Source organism: Galleria mellonella, unplaced genomic scaffold (genome assembly GCF_026898425.1).
Source record: "Galleria mellonella isolate WM207_F2 unplaced genomic scaffold, CSIRO_AGI_GalMel_v1 utg200, whole genome shotgun sequence".
Taxonomy (NCBI): domain Eukaryota; kingdom Metazoa; phylum Arthropoda; class Insecta; order Lepidoptera; family Pyralidae; genus Galleria; species Galleria mellonella.
Window position 1 is genome coordinate 1,144,288 of NW_026442034.1, and position 23,284 is coordinate 1,167,571.

General features: G+C 35.4%; 2 protein-coding genes across 4 annotated transcripts; both read left to right on the forward strand.

Annotated features, from left to right (window-relative positions):
• The first annotated feature begins 1,564 nt into the window (after positions 1–1,564).
• Positions 1,565–23,087, forward strand: LOC113519169 (sulfite oxidase). 2 transcript variants are annotated; one of them, XM_052894193.1, is made up of 11 exons: positions 1,565–1,748; positions 2,802–2,974; positions 3,653–3,776; positions 6,246–6,424; positions 7,143–7,296; positions 15,129–15,327; positions 17,178–17,312; positions 18,434–18,626; positions 19,492–19,692; positions 20,150–20,319; positions 21,210–23,087. In XM_052894193.1, the coding sequence occupies exons 1-11, from the start codon at positions 1,714–1,716 to the stop codon at positions 21,336–21,338; spliced, it is 1,692 nt and encodes a 563-aa protein (XP_052750153.1). In that variant the 5' UTR covers positions 1,565–1,713; the 3' UTR covers positions 21,339–23,087. The 2 variants fall into 2 exon arrangements, with proteins under 2 accessions (XP_052750153.1, XP_052750154.1); XM_052894194.1 differs by having other exon boundaries at positions 17,181–17,312.
• On the forward strand, positions 7,329–12,668 carry LOC128200521 (uncharacterized). 2 transcript variants are annotated; one of them, XM_052894197.1, is made up of 6 exons: positions 7,329–7,760; positions 7,835–8,052; positions 8,548–8,706; positions 9,458–9,557; positions 9,661–10,000; positions 10,862–12,668. In XM_052894197.1, coding segments are annotated over exons 2-6 (795 nt in total). In that variant the 5' UTR covers positions 7,329–7,760; positions 7,835–7,857; the 3' UTR covers positions 10,863–12,668. The 2 variants fall into 2 exon arrangements, with proteins under 2 accessions (XP_052750157.1, XP_052750156.1); XM_052894196.1 differs by having other exon boundaries at positions 7,858–8,052.
• Positions 23,088–23,284: the final 197 nt, after the last annotated feature.

The window sequence follows — 23,284 nt, forward strand, 5'->3', positions numbered from 1 at the left end:
CACAATTTGGGTCATGTGGGACAATGAGTGGGTAGAAGCAAAATTTCTGCCTCGAAAGCGGAGGCACGACAGCGCTACATCAGTCTACTTGTGACCGCGACCGATGTAACATGATCGAAACATCGAGATAACTCCGATAAATTATCACAATGTACCTAAATGACCGCATTAATTCCCGGCTCTTATAAAGTGTAAAACATATAAATAGATTAAAGCAACGATAGAGATCAAAGGCGATGACGATGTACAGCTTTCACAGCTTCTTCGTAAAAGATATGTAGACTCTTTTTTAAAAGTAATTCTGTTAGACACTCGTCTTATGCAGCGCATTTCAAGCCTCAAGCCTCACCACTCTGCAACTGATTTAAAAAACAAAACGACCGAACAAATTAAACTAATTAAATACCTAAGCACTTATTCTTTTATTAAATTTATCAATATAATTTTACATGTTTAATATGTAAAACAAAATTATTTATTACTAGTTTTTACCTGCGACTTCGTCCGCGTGACCGGGATACGTTTCTCCATCCCATACAGTGCATATGTACCAAATTTTATAGTGAAATTGGTTACACAGTTAAAGCGCTATAAGGCAACAAACAAACTCACTTTCACATTTATAATATTAGTAAGGATATGCACATAAGATATTATTGTACATATGGACATAACATATGTACAAACAGGTATATATTTGTTTAATATGGTACCTAGTAACTAAAGTAAAAATTGTGTAAACAATTTACACGTGGATTTTGAAAATAAGTAATGGAACACACCAAATTTTAAGTTCGGCGCAGGAAAACAAATGTAAAAAAAAACGTGTTCAATTTGGAGCCATGGGTAGTATTTGAACAAACAGACAAAAATTCTAAAAATTAATATTTTAGCTTCTATTGCTTTTTTATTGCTTCTGATATTTTATTCTATACTTGCTATTTGCGCGGCTTTGTCCGCTATAAAGTATCTATGGTACTCTTTTTTTCTTTTTGCTTTCCATCTATCTATGTCTGTTGTTATTTATAAGTAATGCAAATAAACTATATATCTATCTATCTACAACCTATGTGTTAGAATTCTAAGGTTAGGATATACCCCACTTGAAACTAAAAAAAGTATTACATTAATTTTACTTTAAGTAACAAATAACACTATTTATCGCGCAGAATTGAATTTAAATTATTAAGAAACAATTGTTCTATATAATACCATATTTTTAACAAATAATAAGCGTTTATAAGGTGGCTGAATTGCTGTAAATATGGTAACACTGTAGTACTGAGCGAATGACATTTGGTGAGGCAATTGGTGCTTGTTGCAAAGCCACTTTCATTAAAAAAGCTTGTATGAAATCTAAGCAACCGATTAATTAAATTATAAATAATATGCTGTAAAGTATACTATTCTTGAATAATATCTATCGGTGTCTATATTTTGAACATAAGCATATTACAGTTATTAATTTATTTATTTTTATAATACTGATTTTTCTAGGTATTAGCTTATTTTTCAGAAACAGCAATATTTTTGTATTGCATGAATGCCGACTCCTAAATGTTTAATTAGTCATTTTATAATTGATAATTTCTTCATTACTTGTAGGGGTCAAATAATTAAATCAAAATTAAAAATTATTGTTTATCTTGACTTCGAGATTGTCAACTTAATATGATTGTGAATTTTAATAGATAGAATAACTTTGAATTAAACATGGCCAACGTTTATCTAGCGAATACGTTACTGAGGTAAGTAAAGTTTGTTTGCAAGTGCTGTAAAAAGTTACTTTTTGTGTATTCATATTTCTCCTCAATAAAATTGACTTTAATAATAATACTTATTTTAATGAGATAGTGATCTACTTACCCACTTACTAATATTTATTTCTCTACTTTGTATATTGATAAAACAAGAAATATAAATAATAAAAATAGATGCTCAACAGGTAAGATAGGGAAAGAGAAGAGATTGCTAATAACGGGGATTAACAACCCCCATTGTTACCAATATACTAATATAGTTTTCAATTTAACTAACATGATTAATTTTCAATTTAATGAACATAGATTCTAATCTGAATAAAAAAAAATATTTTTATTATTGGGAAGTAAGGGTTTGTTAATAATGGGTTCTAAGAGGCCCATTGCTACAAGTATACCCTATCGGATCGACCTCCACGCGGTTCTCTGAAAAGCATCATGGTTAACTCTAGTCGAATTCTTCATGATGAGCCAACTGACCTGCCTTCATCCTTATCTATAATCACTCACTGGTGTTCTGCCAGTGTATACTGATAGCATAAGCGGGGTTACCATTACATTTTCACACATTAAAAAACCTATCAGATTGACCTCGCAGCTCCCTTAGGAACCATTGTACTTGATTTACTGTTGAATTCATCATGACCAAATGTCTTGCTTCATCCTCTTCATCTGTAATAGAACAGAATAGAATAGAAACATTTATTGCCAGTAAATATACAATTACAATATAAAATATAAATAACATTTACAAAAAGTGTCCCATATTAGGCAAAAGGAACTGGCTCAACTGATGCTGTGAGTGTCCCAGCGCAATGTGAACAGCTGCACAGTGCTGGTTTTCAGCCAGTCCCTCTCTTAACAAAATAAATCACTTACTAGTGTCCTGCCAGTTTATAACTATAGTGCAGGTGGGGTTACCATTTCATTATCATCTATAAAAAAAAAAACACCTAAGATAGTTCAACAAGAGTACTTTTTTAATAAATAAATATACATTATTATATTGCCTTTAAATGGAATTATGTCTTCTGCTTTCAGATCTGTAAAAAGAAGTAATTATATAAATTTTGCTGGAATTGTATCTAGGAATCTTTGTAACAAACATAGTGATCTGCAGAAACTAATTGTTGAAGAACAAAACCAGTGGAAATATAGGAAACATCTTGCTTTTGCATTATTCAGTTCAGTACTGATTGGGTCAGCTGTTACAGGTTTGGTTATATTTAAAAAAAAAAAATTTTAACAACTTAGAATGGCAAACAAGCTGACGGTCCACCTGATGGAAAGTGGTAACCGTCACCTATAGACATGTGCAGTACCATGGACTTAACAGAGTATACTGTTTCGCCCATGATACCCCCCATGCGTTGCCATTCCTGAGGACTCAGGTGTTATTCCTCTGTACCCTGTAAATTCACGCCATATCCCACCCTTCAAACCGAAACACTGCTATGCAAACACAACTGGTTCATGCTTGAATCACGAATGGGACAGAGGTACCCAAGCAATCAACTTTTGTACAAAGTCTCCGTCTGGTATATATTGCTCTTAAAGAAAACCTACACTTATATTTAATTTGTGCACCGCTTACTGTCTCAACTGTATATATTATTAAAAAAAAACAATTCACAAATTTGTTAAAAGTTATTTTGTTAATCATACATTTTGAATCAAAGCTATATTTATGTATATAGGTAATAGTATAAACAGTATACTCTGTTATGTCCACGGTACTGCTCATGTCTATAGGCGACGGTTACCACTTTCCATCAGGTGGGCAGCTTGTTTGCCAATCTAAGTTGTATAAAAAAAAAATAGGTATGTTCCATTTTATTTACAAACTTAATATTTTTATTAGAAAATATTTTTACAAATATGTATTCTTGCAGAACAATTTAATAATAAGAAGAAATTGAACAATCATGAGAATGAACAAACAGATGTTGTAGCAGGTGAGAAACGACCAGACCTGCCAGTGTACAGAGCTGAAGAAGTCAGTAAACATGATAACAAGTTAGTTTTATAAATTTTATAATTATCTGCAATGATTTTAAGGCAGGGCAGTTGCATATTTTATAACAAACAGGAATTAACACGATTAACTAGGTGAACTGTAGTAATTTACCTGAAATGTCTGTTTCTATTTACCATGTCCCGGCATAGAATAGGCCCCTTCCTTTCCCGTGGGTGTCGTAAGAGGCTACTAACGGAAGGCGAGGAATGGGCAGCATTGTCCCTCTTAAAACGTCTCCAAAGCCTAACTGTAGTTAGCCAGTCCACCTGCCAAGCATGACAACTACTGGCAAAACCTCAAGGGGAGGCTTATGTCCAGCAGTGGACAGTTATAAGCTGATATGATAATCTGGTCACATTTCTGGCCACCTGATGGAAAGTGGTAACCGTCGCCTATAGACATGAGCAGTACCATGGACATAACAGAGTATACTGTTTCGCCCATGATACCCCCCATGCGTTGCCATTCCTGAGGACTCAGGTGTTATTCCTCTGTACCCAGTAAATTCACGCTATATCCCACCCTTCAAACCGATATTTCCAAAAAACAGCAATATTCATAATATTAATACTAGATTTAAAGACAAACTTGCTGTCCCCAAGTATCGTTTAGAAAAAGTTAATAGGTCTTTTATGGGAATAGGTATAAAAATTTACAATAAGATACCAAAGGATATGTTGGAATTACCCTTAAATAAATTCAAAACATCTGTTAAATCATATTTACTGAGCAAAGCCTATTACTCACTAAACGATTACTTGAATGACGAGTGTGCATGGCAATAGTTGTTCATGCACTGAATTTTCATTTAATGTTAGACATAGACACCTATATAAATATACATTGTAAATAAACTGGCTTTAAAAAAAAAAGTAATTCAATTGAGTTTCTTGCCAGTTCTTCTCAATTGGATCTATATACCGAACTGGACGGTAGGGTAAATTTAAAATTATAATGTAAAAATTTGACGTTCATAAGCGGCTAAAATGTCCTACATGAATAAATGATTTTTGAATTTGAATTTGAATTTGAATTTGATACACAGCCATGTAAACACAACTGCTTCACGGTTGAAACTTGAATGGGACAGAGGTACCCAAGCAATCGACTTTTGTACAAAGTCTCCCTCTGGTCTGGTCTCACATATCGGTCTACTCATGACCACTGCTAGTATAACCTGATCAAAACAAGATAATAGTCTACATAATTCAAGTAAATTATCATAGTTTACCTAAATGATTTGTATTCATTCCCATCTCTTAAAAACCATAAAACATGCAACATGAAAATGTTAAAGTTAATATAGAAGAATTTCATTTGATTTAATTTAATGAAATTATTAATTAGATTATTAATTTCATTAATAATCTAATAATTATTTAACCATTGTAAGCATTTCACCCACCAATATTTATCATCAATACTGTTTACTCTTGATAATCACATGTAAAGGTTAAGGAGCAATATCAGTGTATCTGACCTTAAGCAATAACAGTGTATGCTATTTTTTTTATTACATAAACAAGTATAATACTATATCTATATATGTGTAATGTGGATTTTATGAACTTACTATATTTATCATTTCCGACAATTGCTTCAATTTCATCCGGATGGCTTCTTCAAGCTGAGTATGATGCTTTACATTGCTGTATATTACCTTGCACTGCAGAAATGTCTCAAAAAAATTCTATTACATAGAGACATAGTTAAAAACAAACATAAGTTTAAATATAATAATACAGTATTATGACACAAACTTGCATTTAAAAAAAGCTTCATTGACCAATCATAATATAATTTATAGAATTTAGTACAATGTATAAAGCATATTATGTTTATGTGTACAATAATAATTTATATCTTTATATTAGAAGTTTCTAGAGTCCCCATAGTTATATTTTTAAGTGTATTTTTAATCCCACAAGTCATTGAAATAGGATTTGTGTCTGTTATAATTTCCTTATAAATTTCTTACATTTTTTTATGCGTCTTAGAATGGAAATAAGTTGATGGCCCACCCAATGGAAAGTGGTAACCATCGCCTATAGACATGAGCAGTGCCCATGGCACAACAGAGTATACTGTTTCACCCATGATACCCCCATGCGTTGCCATTCCTCAGGACTAAGGTATTAGCCCTCTGTACCCTGTAAATTCACTGTCATATCCCACCCTTCAACCCAATATAATAATAATAGGGGGAAAGGGATTGTTAGTGATGGAGACTGGGAATCCCATTGCTAGCGATATACCCAACCGACTTCCTCGCAGTTCCCCCTGGAAACTATCATGTTTATTTCCTGATGAATTCATCATGATGGGCTAACTGGCCTGTTTTCATTCTCATCTATCACCCTTCACTGGAGCTCCGGCAGCGTATCTCGTTAGCGCAGGCGGGGTTACCATTCCATTTTCACCCATCAAAAAAAATATATAATAATAATAACATAATGTTATTCTTCCAGAAAGAGTTTCTGGGTAACATACAGACATGGAGTGTATGATGTGACTAAATTCCTACCATCGCACCCTGGTGGCGACCAAATCCTAAATGCAGCTGGTCTGAGTATAGAGCCCTTTTGGAATGTATACGGTATGCATAAAACACGGGAAATTTATCAACTCCTTGAGCAATATAGAATAGGTAAGTTTAAAAATATAATATTTCAAATAAAAAAAAATAGTGGATAATATATGAGTAGTTGAAGGGCTTCAAGTTAGTTTTGGATGTTTAATGAACGTAAAGTAAAATGTAATCAAATACCACAATATTATGAGAATGAATGAATGAAAAAATAAATGAAGTGTTTATTAAGAAAAGTGTTCGTGAGTCATGCTTATTTTAAGCTGAAAGGAATTGGTAGAATATTTATCATGTAAACTGTATTTTAAAGTAATTAATATTTATTATTGAAATTTTTTTTATACAACTTAGAATGGCAAACAAGCTGATGGCCAACCTGATGGAAAGTGGTAACCGTCGCCTATAGACATGAGCAGTACCATGGACATAACAGAGTATACTGTTTCGCCCATGTTACCCCCCATGCATTGCCATTCCTGAGGACTCGGGTGTTATTCCTCTGTACCCAGTAAATTCACGCTATATCCCACACTTCAAACCGAAACACAGCCATGCAAACACAACTGCTTCACGATTGAAACACGAATGGGACAGAGGTACCCAAGTAATCGACTTTTGTACAAAGTCTCCCTCTGGTATTTTTGTCCAGCAGAATATTTATTATCTTAATTTATCCACGATGCTCCTTATTTAAAACATTTTTTTTATGTATTGGGTGATTAAAATTGTAATTATATTATTGACCTGATGCCAAGAAGTTTTTTTTTATCTCTAACAGGCAATCTGCATGACGATGATATTGTCGACCACACAGACGAAGAGCTCTGGGTCAGAGAGCCGTACAGAGACGAGCGGCTGATCGTAAAAACAGCGCGGCCGTTTAATGCGGAAATACCACCGAAGCTCCAAATCGAACATTTCGATACACCAAAGTATGTAAACATTTTTTAGGAATTTATTTATTTATTTGAGTGACCAATAAGACATGTAAGTAGAGTATTATTAAAAGAATAGATTTTAATTAGATATTTCGTATCAAGTCCTGATTTATACACTTCATTCACATTAAGTATCAGTAATATATAACAGCTTTAAATTTATAATTAATTTATTGAAAACATTTCCTCCATTGTTATCGTGTACTTAAGAACTCGAAAAACAAATGTTTTGTTACCTTAGTATTGCCAAGTAAAATTTTCTGATAAGCAAAATAACTATCCGTCCTTTCCCAAAAATTACGAATTGAATTTAAAAAAATATTTATATAAATGTCACTGTCAACAACTGTCAGTGTGTCAATGTGACATTGTCATTTCGGCGGTTTATATCGGCTTGCGTCTAGATAAAAAAAATAGTGCAAAAAATTAAAATTTACAAATTAAATTATTATTTTAAAGTAAGTATTATTTTGAAACAATTAAAAATTGATATAATGGTTATATCATTGTGTTTTGACTCGTTCCTTAATAGACTAAATCGGTAATTGTTTGCAGATGGATGTAAAAAGACGTTATTGCACAGTGCGGCAACAGGAAATCATGTTGAATTTCCTTCAGAAACATCCAGACTTAGCCTTGGGGCTGGAACGGTCCAAAGAAGGAAGAGCTCGCGCTGCCTTACTGTGGCAGAAGTGTGCTCGTCTCGCCAACTCCGAGGGACCACCGCGCACGCCTAGACAATGGCTAAAAGTAAAAAAATTAACACATTTTCAGTACACCATATTATGTAGATTTATATACATAGATTCTTATTAGAATAATCTATAAAGTAGTATTCCAATTGAGATCAATGTACATGTTCATAGACAACTGCTGGTTCCCAAATGTTTTAATTTAAATTCTTATTTATTTATTATTTAAAACGTCATATAATTACTTTTATGTTGATTTATGTTAGGTACATATATAATTCTTATGACAATTAAAATAGTTTTGCTTCCAATCTCAACAAGTGTGTATCTTTTAGTTTGTAAAAGAAGATATAGCCTTTTTATTAACAAGGTTTATGCCCCTCATTACTATACCTAATTACCAATGGCAGTGTGAATAATGACTAACAGATCAAATAACTTTAGCTTATTTATATGTATGTTCAAACATTTATAAAAATTGCTAAGGTAGATACTGAAGGTATATTTTTATTTGTGAATAAAAAATATTTTTAATGTAATAATATTGTTCCAGTATTGGCACGATTTGAAATGGAAAGTACGTACTAAGACGGCAGTTAAACCCACAACTAGTTCGAGTAATGTCAGTACACCGGCCCCACTGTTAACGGCTATAGAAATAAAAGCAGCCAACATTATGGGAATTGAAGTTAACACTTTACATGTACAAAATGTAAGTAAATAAATGTTTTCTCATGAGGTACTGCTTATGACTGATTATTGACTGATTATGTTTATTAAAATTATTTTATTCAATTTTTAAATTATTTATTTAATTTTAGACATAAATAAAATTATTATTATTCACATTTCTTTTAAAACAATTTGCGCCATTTTTTAGTGTTGTAAATATCTGAAAATATTCTCCACAATTGAATTAAAATTCCTGAAATTAGGTGAATTTTTTTCAATAACAATTGAATAACTCAATTCTTATTTAATTATTATTTGTATTTTGTTATATTATCATATATAATATAAATATAATATATAGGTATATTATTATATATATAGATATGTACATAGGTACCTACTTCTTAGGTCTGAGTAATAAGTTTGTACCTTTTTTTTAACTCCTAAGTAAGGGTGGCCAACCCAAAAAATTTATCCCTAGATATATTTTATATGTCAAAAAACTTTATTTGTATTAGTATTGATGTCATTCCTACAGCATTCTTGCATTTTTGCTGTCTGCTAACTACATGTGTTTTTGCTGTATTGGGTTAGCTTGAGAAATCTTTTTTAGAGGTAGGTCCATCCTTGCTTACAATATTTAGAACTGTATTATATATGTTATTTACAAGTGAATTAAATCAATAAATAATATAATAACATATGTATATAATAAAGTTTGCTCTTAACATATTTTCATTGTAAATATATAAGTACAAGTAGTTTTATTGTATAAATTTGTTGTATCACAGGAAAGAACACCACTATTCCCACAGCAGCTGTCACAGGAGATGCAATCTAATGAGCAATATACGCATAGCACTCCGCTAGTTCCCCTGGCTGTCATAAAAGGTGACTAAGGGATAGAAAGCCTGCGTTATTAGGTATCAGTATATACATCAAGCAAGCTGTTCAGTTTGTGTGTGAACTGCAATAATGTTATTAATGTCTGCAGATGACGAATCACAAGATGTGGAATCTGATCCGTTACAGCAGGTGGAAGTGTTACAAGACCAATACAAAGAACAGGATATGTTCCCTCAAGAAGACACATCTTTACATCAAGAGGAATTTTCACAACGGAACTCTATAAAGCATGAGGAACAGTCACAGCATGACGAGTCCATAGAGAGTACAGTACTCCGAATTGAGGAAATACGGGCGGCCAATGACAGGACGTTGGCACTAGCCCTTCAGAAGCAGGCAGAGGCTGCTGTACTACAAGCTAAAGCAATGATCGCAATCGGTCAAGGCTTGAAAATGATTGCTCGAGCTATCAACAGTAGACGAAAATGGTAACTATTCCCTTGGCCTCATATTAATTGCAGAATAAATTTACAGAAGTCAAACTCTTAAGGTGATTAAGGGAACTTAATGCTTCAGGGATGGGTGGCAACGTCCTACTTTAAATGTCACCAAAGCCTAACTGCGGTTGCCGAGTACGGCAACTACTGGCAAAGCCCACGAATAGGGGAAGCCTATGTTCAGCAGTGGACAGATAGTGACTGAAATGAAAGTTTTGTAAAAGTAAATAGTACCTACTTCTAAATTTTTTTCGTGTTAAGTCCTGATAGTGTATATTACATACAGTTTCAGTATTTGTATGATGATTACTATCATATCGAATATCGTAGAATATCAGCCATTATCTGTCCAAAGCTGAACATAGATAACCCCCCCCCCCCCCCCCCCCCCCGTAGACTGCCATAACGAACAATCCTGAGCATTCACTGACTCCCTGCAATGCAATTTAAAGATCGTCCTACACTGCGTTTGGCCGTACGGAGTCGCCACTCAAGAACCTTTCTTCCTCATCGGTTGTCAGTTCTTTGAGCTATATGACTAGCACATATATTTCACTATAGCTTGCTTATCCTTCGGGCTATGTCAGTGACTTTGGTTATTATCCTTGTTTCGGATTCTGTCACGCAGCCTTCAATATAGCTTGTGAATTAATTTGAAGCTTTTGCATAGGGGCAACCATGTAGGATCATGTTTCGGTTCGATAAGTCATGACTGACAACACGCAGTGGTTGAAGTTCTTCATCTTCAAACTTTAAGGTATTCTAGATGAGATGTGATGTAGTTTCCCGGACGCTGCCCAACTGAATTGTATTCGTATCATAGTTTAAAATATTCTACCTGTCTTCTTTCAGATTTGTAGCGAAGAGGAGATGCGAAATATACTTGAAAGAAGCGAATTGTGAATTAATGCATGAATGAGTATACTTTATTTGCATTATACAATATAGGAAATAAGCAAGACAATTTACAAACTCAACGATACAATTGTATAATAAGGCGGTAATTGTACATTGTTGTATGTAAGGCGGTCTTATTGCTGAGAGCAATCTTTTCAAGACAACCTTAAGTTATGGTAATACTAATGATTCAATATGGGAATTATTGAATCTAATATGATGAGTAATCTATGATCAATGGGAGAACTGTTGACAAGGAGTGTAAAAATGTAACGTGCAAAATTATATGCTTTTATAAAGCTAGTTTTAAGCTTAATTCTTAGTACACGATCATTCGATGAGTTAATATTAAGTATATTTCAATGTAATTGCATTATAATAAGAGTGAGACTTTGTACAAAAGTCGATTGCTTGGGTACCTCTGTCCCATTCGTGTTTCAACCGTGAAGCAGTTGTGTTTGCATAGCTGTGTTTCGGTTTGAAGGGTGGGATATGGCGTGAAATTACTGGGTACAGAGGAATAACACCTGAGTCCTCAGGAATGGCAACGCATGGGGGGTATCATGGGCGAAACAGTATACTCTGTTATGTGCATGGTACTGCTCATGTCTATAGGCGACGGTTACCACTTTCCATCAGGTGGGCCGTCGGCTTGTTTGCCATTCTAAGTTGTATAAAATAAAATAAGAGATAAATATGAATGTGTGCCAATATTTTTCTTATCACTTTTAACTACATTTTTAAATGTATATAATTATCATAATTTTCAATTGACTTCAAAGAGGGCATTCTCAATTTTTTTTTTTTATTTTATTGTTTATTACCTCATAACTCTGTCAGTTTCAAACTGATTTGAAGTATTCTTTTTTTATCTGATAGGATATACTTAGGGATTGGTCTCATTGAAATTTTATCAAAATCGGTTGAACTAAACTAGTTTTTTAAAACAAGATAAATTGGTTTTCGCATAAAGTTGTTTTTTGCCATTCTAAGTTGTATAAAAAACTGACTACAAAAAGAAAGAAGTTCTCAATTCGGTTGTATTCTTATTTATGTTTGTTACCTCATAACTCCGTTAGTTCTGAACCGATTTGGGGAATTCTTTTTTATTGGAAAGGTTATACTTACAGATTGCTCCCATAGGAATTTTATGAAAATTGGCTCAGCAGTTTGATTTTTAGAGCAAAATAAGTGTTTTTAAGACAATTGAAGTCTGTTTTTTGTTGGACACAATCTTTTATTATTTAAATATTATATTACTAGATACCTATCGAAGTAAATATTTCTAATGGAATAAATTTAAATAGTGAAAGATAAAAAAATTTCCTTAAGATCACTGCCAACTGGTATGGTATCTAGGAGACTTGCTGCATTTCCACGCTGAATAGCTATGGAAATGCGTTGACCAAAGTATAGGCCAGCCTTCTGGTCGCCAGAGGTTTCCACCAGCCGGCGTGAAATCTCTTTGAAAAAATTCATGGCCTCGGGGCCCCACGGGCCCAGAGTTTCACTTCCAAACGCCGCAAATATATAAATATATTAAATTATATTTTAACCTTCATAAATAACAGTACAAGTACTTACACTACGCATTATTCGAGATATATTTTAAGTTTATTTTTCTAAAATTTTGTTAAAAATAAGATATAAACTTCTATGTGAGAGACTTAGCTTGTCTATGTAATAAAGTTTAATAAATGTACCTGTTAAATTTAAAATATGTATAAAGTGATAAATAATAAATTGTTTCATTATAATGAAATACTATGGATTCATTGATCGTCACTTACCCTGGTACTGTATTCAGTCGATCCTTATCTTCCACTAAATTCATATAAACACAAGGTGTTCCCTAGAGAAGGAAAATAGAAACAGGTAAGTAAAGTAAAAATTAACTTTATAAACTAAGACTTACTTCGAAATCACGTTTTAAAAATTATAAAACAAAAAAGTATCATGGTGGTCTACCATGAAATGAAAATCCGAATTTTGGGTCTCAATTTCGTGTTTTTGTTCGAACCAAAATCGATCCAGTAAATGGAGCTTAACACTTCGTTCATCATAAATCCTGTCCTAATAGTCCAGACAAACAATATTTTAATAATTTTAAACGGCATGTATTATGTAATTTTAACATCAAATTTTTGTTTCGTTTGTCTCCGAAATTTTGGAAAATATTTCATGGTAAGCCCTCTGATCTAAAATTGTTCGGTACAAAATATGAATATTTATTATCTATTAAATAAATAATTTACCCCTAGTTTTTTTTTAATGGGTAATAATGAAGTTACCATACCTGCGCTAACGGTATACGTTTACGGGGCGCCGGTGCAGTTCAATACGTTGATTTTTAGAGAGGACCCCATAAAGGTCGACCTGGTTTGATGGTATATTGCTAGCAAGTGGACTTCTAGTCCATATTACTTACAACCCCCCCCCCCCCCCCCTCGCTCTACTTCATAGTGATGATTTTTTTAATGAATGATAATGCAATGGTATCCCCGCCTGTACTATCGATCGACATTGGTGGGGCACCAGTGAGGGATGATAGATGAGGATGAAAATATAGGTCACCTATCTCATCCCTCATAGTAATGTTAAAAAGATAGCCGTTTGGCCATAACATATACCATACCCACCCTAACAATACAGGGGGGAAAGGGATTGTTAGTAATGGAGGTAACCAGGGGTATTAGGGTAGTTTTTATGGAGGAAATGATTGAGAAAAAAAGGAAAGGAGCGTTGGGAATGCGTAATAAAAAGCGCAATTTCATTGTAAAAACTTTATTGTACGTAACTGCCACTTTCGTAAGTATACCAAGGTATAAATCACGTGTTTTGGAGAAAACTTCAGTTTAAATAACAACGTTATAGCAATCATTCATGTAAAATAACTAAATTAGAATTGAAAAATTGATAAAATAATTATTGAAATTTTCAAATTAAAGTGTTAATTATAGAAAATACTATAAAAATATGCTAACTAAGTTTACTTTGGGTATATCACAAAAATAAGGAGATTCGAGCTACTCGATTCCTTTAACCGTTAGAGAAATTTGAAAATAAGCCACAATAAGTAGTATGACGCAAAATGTAGATTTTTAAAGAAATGTCAAATTTGAAAAAACTGCAGAGACTTAAATCTGCCATAGAGGTGACGACATGTTCTAAATGCTAAAAGAACTACGTGTGAGCACGTAAAAGGTACTTACTTATTTAATATTACATTAAGAAGAACAGAATTAACCAAGCAAGCTCCCGTCTCTCTTGCATTGAAACGTGCAATTGGACGTGTTTACCTCCAACTTGTTGGAGTTTCGTCGTATGACCACAAAGTGTTTGTTTTCAGAGATTTAAGATATAGATTATTGGTTTTTTTTTTTTTTGATGGGTGAAAATGGTATGGTAACCCCGCCTGCGCTAAAGGGATACGCTGGCGGAGCACCAGTGAAGGGTGATAGATGAGAATGAAAACAGGCCAGTTAACCCATCATGATGAATTCATCTAGAATCAACTATGATAGTTTCCAGAGGGAACCGCGAGGTCGACCTGGTTGGGTATATTGCTAGCAATGGGATTCTTAGTCTCCATTACTAACAATCCCTTTCCCCCTTATAGATTATTATTATTAGACATGTGATTTAAATTTAATTAATATTATTACATTTAATAATACATATTTATTACTGTACTGATGCTTGCCTGAGTGAGCGTATTTTAAAACTGTAAAGCTCACTCAATTGATGAAATAAATAAATAAATGTTTTCTGTAATTCTAAATTTTTGTAATAATAAATTAATAAAAAAATTAATAAACGTACTTATCCCATAGAAGGATCTCTTACAGTCATACATATGAAAAGCTGAAAGAAAACTTTACAATGTTCAAAGGTAAAAACCATACAGTTACAGTTAAACTCAATAATACCTATTTAAAATTGAACATATCTAATATATAAAATTCTCGTGTCACGGTGTTTGTTACCAAACTCCTCCGAAACGGCATTACCGATTTTCATGAAATTTTGTATGCATATTCGATAGGTCCGAGAATCGGCCAACATCTATTTTTTATACCCCTCAATAATAAGGGTGACCCACCCCAAAAAAAAAAACTATTTTCTAGAAATAATGTATATGGCAAAACAACATTTGCGGGGTCAGCTAGTAATACAATAAAAAATAACTATACACTATACACGATTGTCTGCTTGTCCGCAGTGAGTTGTTCTACGTGCGCCAACATATGCCAGTGCCACAATTGGACGCCTCCAAGCATCGCCTGCGTGTGGTGGTACGAGGGGGCACCAGTAGGACGAAAACCTTCGAGTTCTCTCTTCGAGACTTACACCGGTTTCCAACCACTAGTCTTCGCGCCGCACTCATGTGCGCCGGCAACAGGCGGAGCGAGATGGACAAAGTAAGACTTTTAATGAATGATAATGGAATGGTAACCCCACCCGTGCTATCGGTATACACCGGCGTGGCACCAGTGAAGGACGATAGGTGAGGGTGAAGCAGGTCAGTTAGCCCATCGTGACGAATTCAACGAGAATTGTTCACGATGGTTTTCTGGGGGAACCACTTGGCGGTCGACCTAATATGGCGGCATATTGCTAGCAATATGGCTGTCAAACTCCATTGCTAACAATGCTTTTCCCTCAGAGTTTGTTTGTTTGTAACCCTTGACGGTTTAATCAATTATTATGAATTTTTTATACAGTAAAAGTTCGTTATTCGCGGGGTATATGTTTCATGAATATGCCGTGAATACAGAAACCGTGAATATAGAAAGCCGAATCACTTTTACAGTGGCGATAGCATTCGACAACATACTTTAGGTGTAGTTGTGTAGGTTTGTTTTAATTTTTTATTAAGGTTTGCTAGGTGTACAAAACAAGTAAAAATAAAGTTTAAAGCTTTTTGTCAGGTGTTCTACACGAATAGCTTGTGGGTAAACTGTAACCAAAAAACTTCCAACGCTCTTCGAGTCCAATATAATAATACCTTCGGGGCACTGTTGGGGCTACCTCGTCGCTGTAGTGCGTCACACATGTTTGCACGAGAGCGTACGGATGATTTTTACGTAATACGATGCAAACGAATTGTTTCGCTGTTGAGTAGGGTGCGTGTTAGCTCAAACAGTGTCCTGAAGACAATTGCTGATAAAATGGACTGTTCCATCCTAAAATATTGGGTAGGACAAGTTATCAATGCAAGAATGTTATGACCGCTCATTTACTAACATAGGTTAGGTCAATTTATAACTAACAAAATGGGCCTTATGTAGTCTGATTAAATAAATATTATTATTATTAGCCCATTTGCCGACGCGTTTGCAAAGGATACCGAATCTTTTGTATTAATATGTACCGATTTGATCCTCGAATAAAGAAATGTTTTACCACGAATATAGGAATTAGGTCGCAATTTTTTAAGTCGCGAATATAGAAAGCGTGAATAAGGAACTTTTACTGTACAGGTACTATAAGAAAAAGAAAAAGCAAAAAAACTACATAATGGCTGTACATTTTTAATTACAATTAAAATAGATTTTTAAGGAATATTTATATGAACGAAATTAAAAATAGCAATAGAAGCTAAAACAAGCTCTTTAGGAAGAACTTGTTTTCTATTTTGTAATATGATTGAAAGTATGGTTTTTTTTCTTTTTTATATAGTTTTATCTTTTATATATTTATATAACATTTTATGTATTTTCTTTTTTACATGTGTTTGCTTTACATGAATTACTTAAGCTGTGCACGTAATGTGATTGGATTATAACCTAGCCGAATCACAAATGTAACTTTTATTTAAGTTTTTTTTTTTTTTATGGTTGTGATCAGTTTTATGTGCCAATAAAATAAAATATATAAAAAAAATTTAGAATTTTTGTCTGTCTGTCTGTCTGTCTGTTTCTTCTTTAATTGTTATTCAAGTAAACTTAATAATAAGCATTTTTGAATAGTATTTTTTTTTTATGAAACTACCACCCAGTTCGAAATACATCTTTAGCTGGGAAGAACGGGCAAGAAACAGCTGTTGCTTTTTTCAAATAATAGCTGTGCAAAAAATAATATTTTTTTTATACATAATTCGCGAGAATTTAATGAATTCAACGGGAAATTATTTGATGAATTCATTAATTTCTCGTGAATTATGTATGTTTTTTTTTTCTTGTTACACCACGTCGAAGCGACATATTTTATTCATTTTCCTACTTTTGAAAGGCACGCGGCACTCATAATATCCAATTATGAATATAAGCAGGTGAAACCGGTGAAGGGTATAAGCTGGGCGGGCGGCGCCATCAGCAACGCGCTGTGGACGGGCGTCGCGCTCCGCGATGTACTGCTGCACTGCGGGGTCGACGACCGCAACCACGACGGGAAACATGTCGTGGTGAGACACTCACACACACACACACACATATATACACACGCATGCACATACGCACGTTAGCACGCACGCACACGCATACACGCACGAACGCCGCACGCATATAGATATCTTCGCAATTTCTTTGTTTCTTTGTTACCAGATATCGTTTATTTATTTTATTTATTTAAGGAACACTAACAGCATATTGCATTATAACATATAGGTATAACAAACATTAAATACAATACAATATTAATGCACACGCCTATTATAGGTATTCATAACATTCACTTTAACATTATTATACAGTGCGAGAAAATGAAGTAAATAATAAAAACGAACATGTAACCCAAGTTATGAGCAATATCAGAAAATACGATTATGAGTGAATTGAATTAAAAAATATTACCAATGGATATAAAGATTGTATTCATAAAGATAGAAGCCTCTTATAAAAATATTTGAATTTAGAAGACGTTCGTTCAAGCATTACGTCACGCAATTTGGGAAGAAGGGTCTTGTGGAACGTTACGATATGTTATATGGGGGGTTCGAAAATGCGGCTAGTACTACAAACAACGTTCAGTTTTTTTTTTTTACTATACAGGGGGCAAACGAGCATGCGGCTCACCTGATGGTAATTGACTACCGCCGCCCATGGTCACCCACAACACTTACGGCATTGCAGGTGTGCTGCCGGCCTTTTAAAAAGGAATATGCTCTTCTCTTGAAGGTTATGTTGTCGTATTGGTTCGGAAATACTGCAGCTGGAAGTTGATTCCAAAGAGTGGTTGTGCATGGGAGAAAGTGCCTTGAAAAACGCACGGTGAAGGAGCGCCACTCGTCCAGATGGTTGGAATGAAATTTTAGTTTATGGCTGGTTAAAATTTTACTATATTAATAAGATTTACTTTTGCAGTATCGGGAAGAAAGGTTTTTAAGTGGCGACCGCGTACGGGCAAACGCAGTGTAGGACGACTCCCCACTATATGGAGTGACGACCTGAAATGCATTGCAGGGAGTCAGTAGATGCAGGTGGCTCGGGACCGTTCTTTATGACAGTCTATGAGGGAGGCTTATGTCCAGCAGTGGACGGATAATGGCTGAAGCGATGATGACCATTGCAGTATGCCACAACTCAGTTCACAGGTTCTGACATCGACGCGACCGGAGTGAACTTCAGCACGTCGATACCCCTGCACATGGCTATGGACCCTCGAAGCCGCGTGCTGCTTGCCACTCATATGAACGGTCAACCGCTGCCGCCGGATCATGGGTACCCCCTCAGGGTCGTGGTGCCCGGAGCGCCCGCCGTCCGCAGTGTCAAGTGGCTCGGTAACTAACTGGACTTATATGCTGTGTTTCATCATATAAGCCGTTATCTATTTATTTATTTAAAAGGTACATCAACAGTGTAAATACAGCCAAATTTTAATTGATATATAGGGCTTGCATCTTGCATTTCCACTAATTACAGATGTACACAACATTTTCCTTAAGTCATCGATTACATATTAACAACAAAACAATAAAGAAAAACATACAAGTCTATTGCTGGTCATAGGCCTCCCTATAGACTGTCACAAGGAACGGGGCCGTACCTTAGTTGCCGTAGTTGCCACTCTTGGCAAGCGAGTTGGCAACCACAGTTTGGCTTTTGACGTTGTTTTGCAATTAAGTTCTCTTAGTCGTCTCTTACGATGCCATAGGAAAGGGAGGGATGATCTATTCTACGCCGGGAACTTCTTTTATATATATTATATATATATATATATATATATATATATATATATATATATATATATATATATATATATATATATATGCCTATTTAGCCATTACAGTATAGCATGCAAATGTACCGTTTTGATAGGATCTGATTAATTTATGCATCGACAACTATATTAGATATTTTTCAATTATTTCTTGAAAAATTCGTCAAGAGAGTAAAAGCTTTTGCTAAGTAACCATTGACGTAATACAATTTTAAATTGATTTAATGGAACTACCTTTATATCCGTATGTATATTGTTGAACATTTTTAAACACATCATATAGGAATTTCTTAATAAACGGCTTGTTTTAGGAATTTACTAAATTTAATTTCCTGCCCTTATCCCAATTATTTGGGATCGGCGATCACATTTACTTCAATTAAAGCATACAATCTCATATGTAGCAACAAAAACTTTAACCCCAGAGTCGATAACAATATCGGAGGATGAGAGCCAGTCGCACTGGCATCAGAAGGACTACCGCTCGTTCAACCCGTCCAAGACGTGGGAGACGGCGGACTTCAGTAGCGCGCCGCCCGTGTACAGCCTGCCCGTCACGTCCGTGGTGTGCGACCCGCAAGATGGCGACACTGTCGCCGTTAAGGACGGCTGCATCGAGGTCAGGGGTGAGTGTGAACGGGACGACGCTGTTCATCATCATCATATCAGCCTTTAACTGTCCACTGCTGAACACAAGCCTCCCCCTTGAGGGATTTTGCCAGTAGTTGTCACGCTTGGCAGACGGATTGGCAACCGCAGTTAGGCTTTGAAGATCTTTTAAAAGAGACATTGCTGCCCATCAATCGCCGTCCCTTAGTCACCTCTTAGGAGACTCGTAGGAAAGGAAAGGATGGCCTATTTTCGCCCATGAATACCCCCCATGTGTTGCCATTCCTGAGGACTCAGATGTTATTCCTCTGTACCCTGTAAATTCACGCCATATCCCACCCTTCAAACCGAAACACAGCCATGCAGACACAACTGCTTCACAGTAGATCTAGACTTTTACCAGTGCATTCACATGAACAGTTTAGGTAGTAAAAGTTGCAATAATTTTTATTTCTTTTATTCACGTCTGCGCAGGATATGCGTATTCTGGCGGCGGCGCCAAGATCCTGCGGGTAGACGTGAGTATCAATGGAGGGTCGCAGTGGACGGAAGCCCAGCTGACCAGCGACAGCGCGGCGCCGCGCGACCACTACGCCTGGACGCTGTGGAGCGCGCGACTGCTCGTGCCCCAGAATGCTAAGCAGGTTCGTTCCTAAACTTGGCCCATGAAGAACAATTGATTTTCGAATTAGCTCGGGTCTGGGTGTTCTAGTTTATGCCTCCAGAAGTTCATTACCCAATTTCTTAGAACACAGGATGTTCTAACTTTTTTTTAATGGATCGTAATGCCCGTTAGCCCCGCCTGCGCTAACGGTATACACTGGTGGGGCACCAGTGAGGGATGATAGGGAGAATGAAAAGGCAGGTCAGTTTTTTTAATGGGTGAAAATGGAATGGTAGCCCCGCCTGCGCTAACGGGATACGCTGGCGGAGCACCAGTGATGGGTGATCGATGAGAATGAAAACAGGCCAGTTAGCCCGTCATGATGAATTCATCAGGAATTAACCGTGATAGTTTCCAGAATCGTGAGGAGATCGACCTGGTTGGGTATATTGCTAGCAATGGGATTCTCAGTCTTCATTACTAACAATCCCTTTCCCCCAAAGCAGGTCAGTTAGCCCACGTAGACGTCGATCTGATAAGTAGGTAGGTATATTGGCATTCTACATTACTAGGAATCCCCCCACCCCCCCACCCCCAATGTTCTATCTTGAAAACTAGGCAATTGAAGTAATTTAAAACTGGTCGTGCTCACTATAAGATCCTGGCTGGTAACGGCGTGATAGGCTAGATCGTTGAGTTGTCTAAAATATGGCAAACTGCAAAAATGGCTGGCTCATCCATCATGCATCTTGGGATTTTTGAAATGAGAAAAGACTATTAAATTCGGGACGCGACACTGTCACCGTAACTGACACCACTTGGAATTTAAATATACACACGTAATTGTTCAAGTTTTCACTTCTGTCTGCACTCCTGGAGTGCTAGTTTTTTTTCGTTTTATTCACCATCAATTAACTTTATTACATACAGGTGGAGATACGAGTGAAGGCCACAGACAGCAACTTCAACACGCAGCCTGAGAAGTTTGAAGACATATGGAATATACGCGGTATACTGAGCAACGCATACCACAAGATCAATGTTAAACTTAAACGTTAGGCGCATAATGACGGCTTTTGACTAGCAGCTTTGTTACCGGTTCGATCCCTGCACAATACACATTTATGTTTATATTTTTTTATATTTAATTCTTTATTACACCATAAACAAAAATATACAATGACAATTGAATAATTCAAGTGAAATACAGTAACATAAATACAGATTGAAATATACGCATAAAGGTACCAAAGGCGGTCTTATCGCTAGAGCGATTTCTTACAGACAACCTTTAGTTAAAGGAGAACAGATAGAAGTGGGCAGGTGGCGCAAGAGTGAATTGATAATTTTCGTGCATAAAATACAAAAACCTATAATGCACTAAAATATCAAATACATATAATTTATTAAACTACTTACTATAAATATATATTTGTATTCATAAGTACATCTGTTTATAATGGTTTGGGTGTTTTCTATGCAAAATGTGTATGTCTTATAAAAAAGAAAGTATCTGTCACTTGTCTAGTATCCATAGTGCAGTCTACTTTCTTTGAAACTAGATGGCGTCGTGCGATATGTCCAGTGATATTTATCTCTTTTATACTGAGTTTATTTGAAAAGAAAAAGAAAAAAATATTACACGAATATATATGTAATATAATAACTTTATTTTATAACCAAATTAGTAAAAAATCACTGAATTTGTAAACAATAAGTACATAGTTTGTATTTTTTTAATGGATGACAATGAAGTTGTAACCCCGCCTGCTCTAACGGTCTAAGAACAAGGAAAAACATAGAAGGAATGATAAAATAAAACCTTCAAATCATATGGTGGCTTCCTCTCTTATGTAAATACAATTAGTAAAGAGAGGACGAAAGATACACCATCAGTTGTCATTCTTCTCAATTCACAGTAGGCTAGTGTATAGAAAATGTTTGATATGTCAATTATTTGTCAATGACAAATTTTACATTACTAGATTATATATTCGACACAGTTTATGTAGAAAGTATGCAAGCAGGTTGTATCTCAATTTGGTAGGGTTATATGGCCGTATAACATTTTCATACATTAGCCTACTAGAATTGACAAAAATAGCAACAGATGGTGTATCTTTCGTCCTCTTTTTACTAATTATATTTGGATAAGAAGAAAGAAGGCAACCATATAATTTACAGTTTTTATTTTATTATTCCTTCTATGTAATTCCTTGTTCTTAGCTAACGGTATACGCTAGTAAGGCACCAGTGAGGGATAATAGGTGAGAATGAAAAGGCAGGTCAGTTAGCCCATCATGATGAATACACCTGGAATTCAACACGACGGTTTTCAGAAGGGACCAGTTTGTTTTATTGACACGACTACGGACTGTTAACATGGATGTATTTTGCAAAGACTTCCTTGTATATAATATTGTTTACTAATCTAGTCGAAAAGTAAGTTATTGAAGTCGCTGGCGGAAGACCAAAAAAAACTATAAAATAATATGTCTTCAGATCGATGTGTGATCCGTAAGTGAAGTTATATAAAATCAAACATAAAGGAAATGGGTATTTTTGCTGCGGGAATTGAAATGCTGACTCGACGCAGGTGTCTTTCTCGGTAGCGCACCTTCTTGCGTCGTGCTAGGTGGTACGATCCGATCGACGTTGAGGGTGTGTCGTAATACTTAATAGGTATCTACTATAACAAGTACATAAATATTATTTGGCATTCCAATATTGTAATGAGAAAAAAAAGTTGAAAATATACTATATTGAAATTTTAACTGAACTAATATTTTGATTAATATTTTTAAATTTTACCAAAATTCTCATCTCCCCTCTTAAGGAGAGGAGATGGCAACTAACCCCCGGCAGAAGCACAGTCGGCCGGGGGTCGGGGCCCCAGGGAGAGAAACCGGCGTACAATCTAAGAGCACCGCTTTCTGCATCTTTCCCGGGAGTGAGCCGCCTCGGAATCCCAACCGTTTGAGATGTTGTTCCAGACTGGTTGGGAT

Bases quoted from the DNA above. Each gene is read 5' to 3' on its own strand.
- LOC113519169 (XM_052894193.1), top strand. From the start codon at position 1,714: ATGGCCAACGTTTATCTAGCGAATACGTTACTGAG. The intron at 1,749-2,801 runs GTAAGTAAAGTT...TTCTGCTTTCAG, and splicing joins CTAGCGAATACGTTACTGAG to ATCTGTAAAAAGAAGTAATT. The intron at 7,297-15,128 runs GTATGTAAACAT...GCTTGTCCGCAG, and splicing joins GAACATTTCGATACACCAAA to TGAGTTGTTCTACGTGCGCC.
- LOC128200521 (XM_052894197.1), top strand. From the start codon at position 7,858: ATGGATGTAAAAAGACGTTATTGCACAGTGCGGCAACAGGAAATCATG. The intron at 8,053-8,547 runs GTAAAAAAATTA...ATATTGTTCCAG, and splicing joins CGCCTAGACAATGGCTAAAA to TATTGGCACGATTTGAAATG. The intron at 8,707-9,457 runs GTAAGTAAATAA...GTTGTATCACAG, and splicing joins ACACTTTACATGTACAAAAT to GAAAGAACACCACTATTCCC.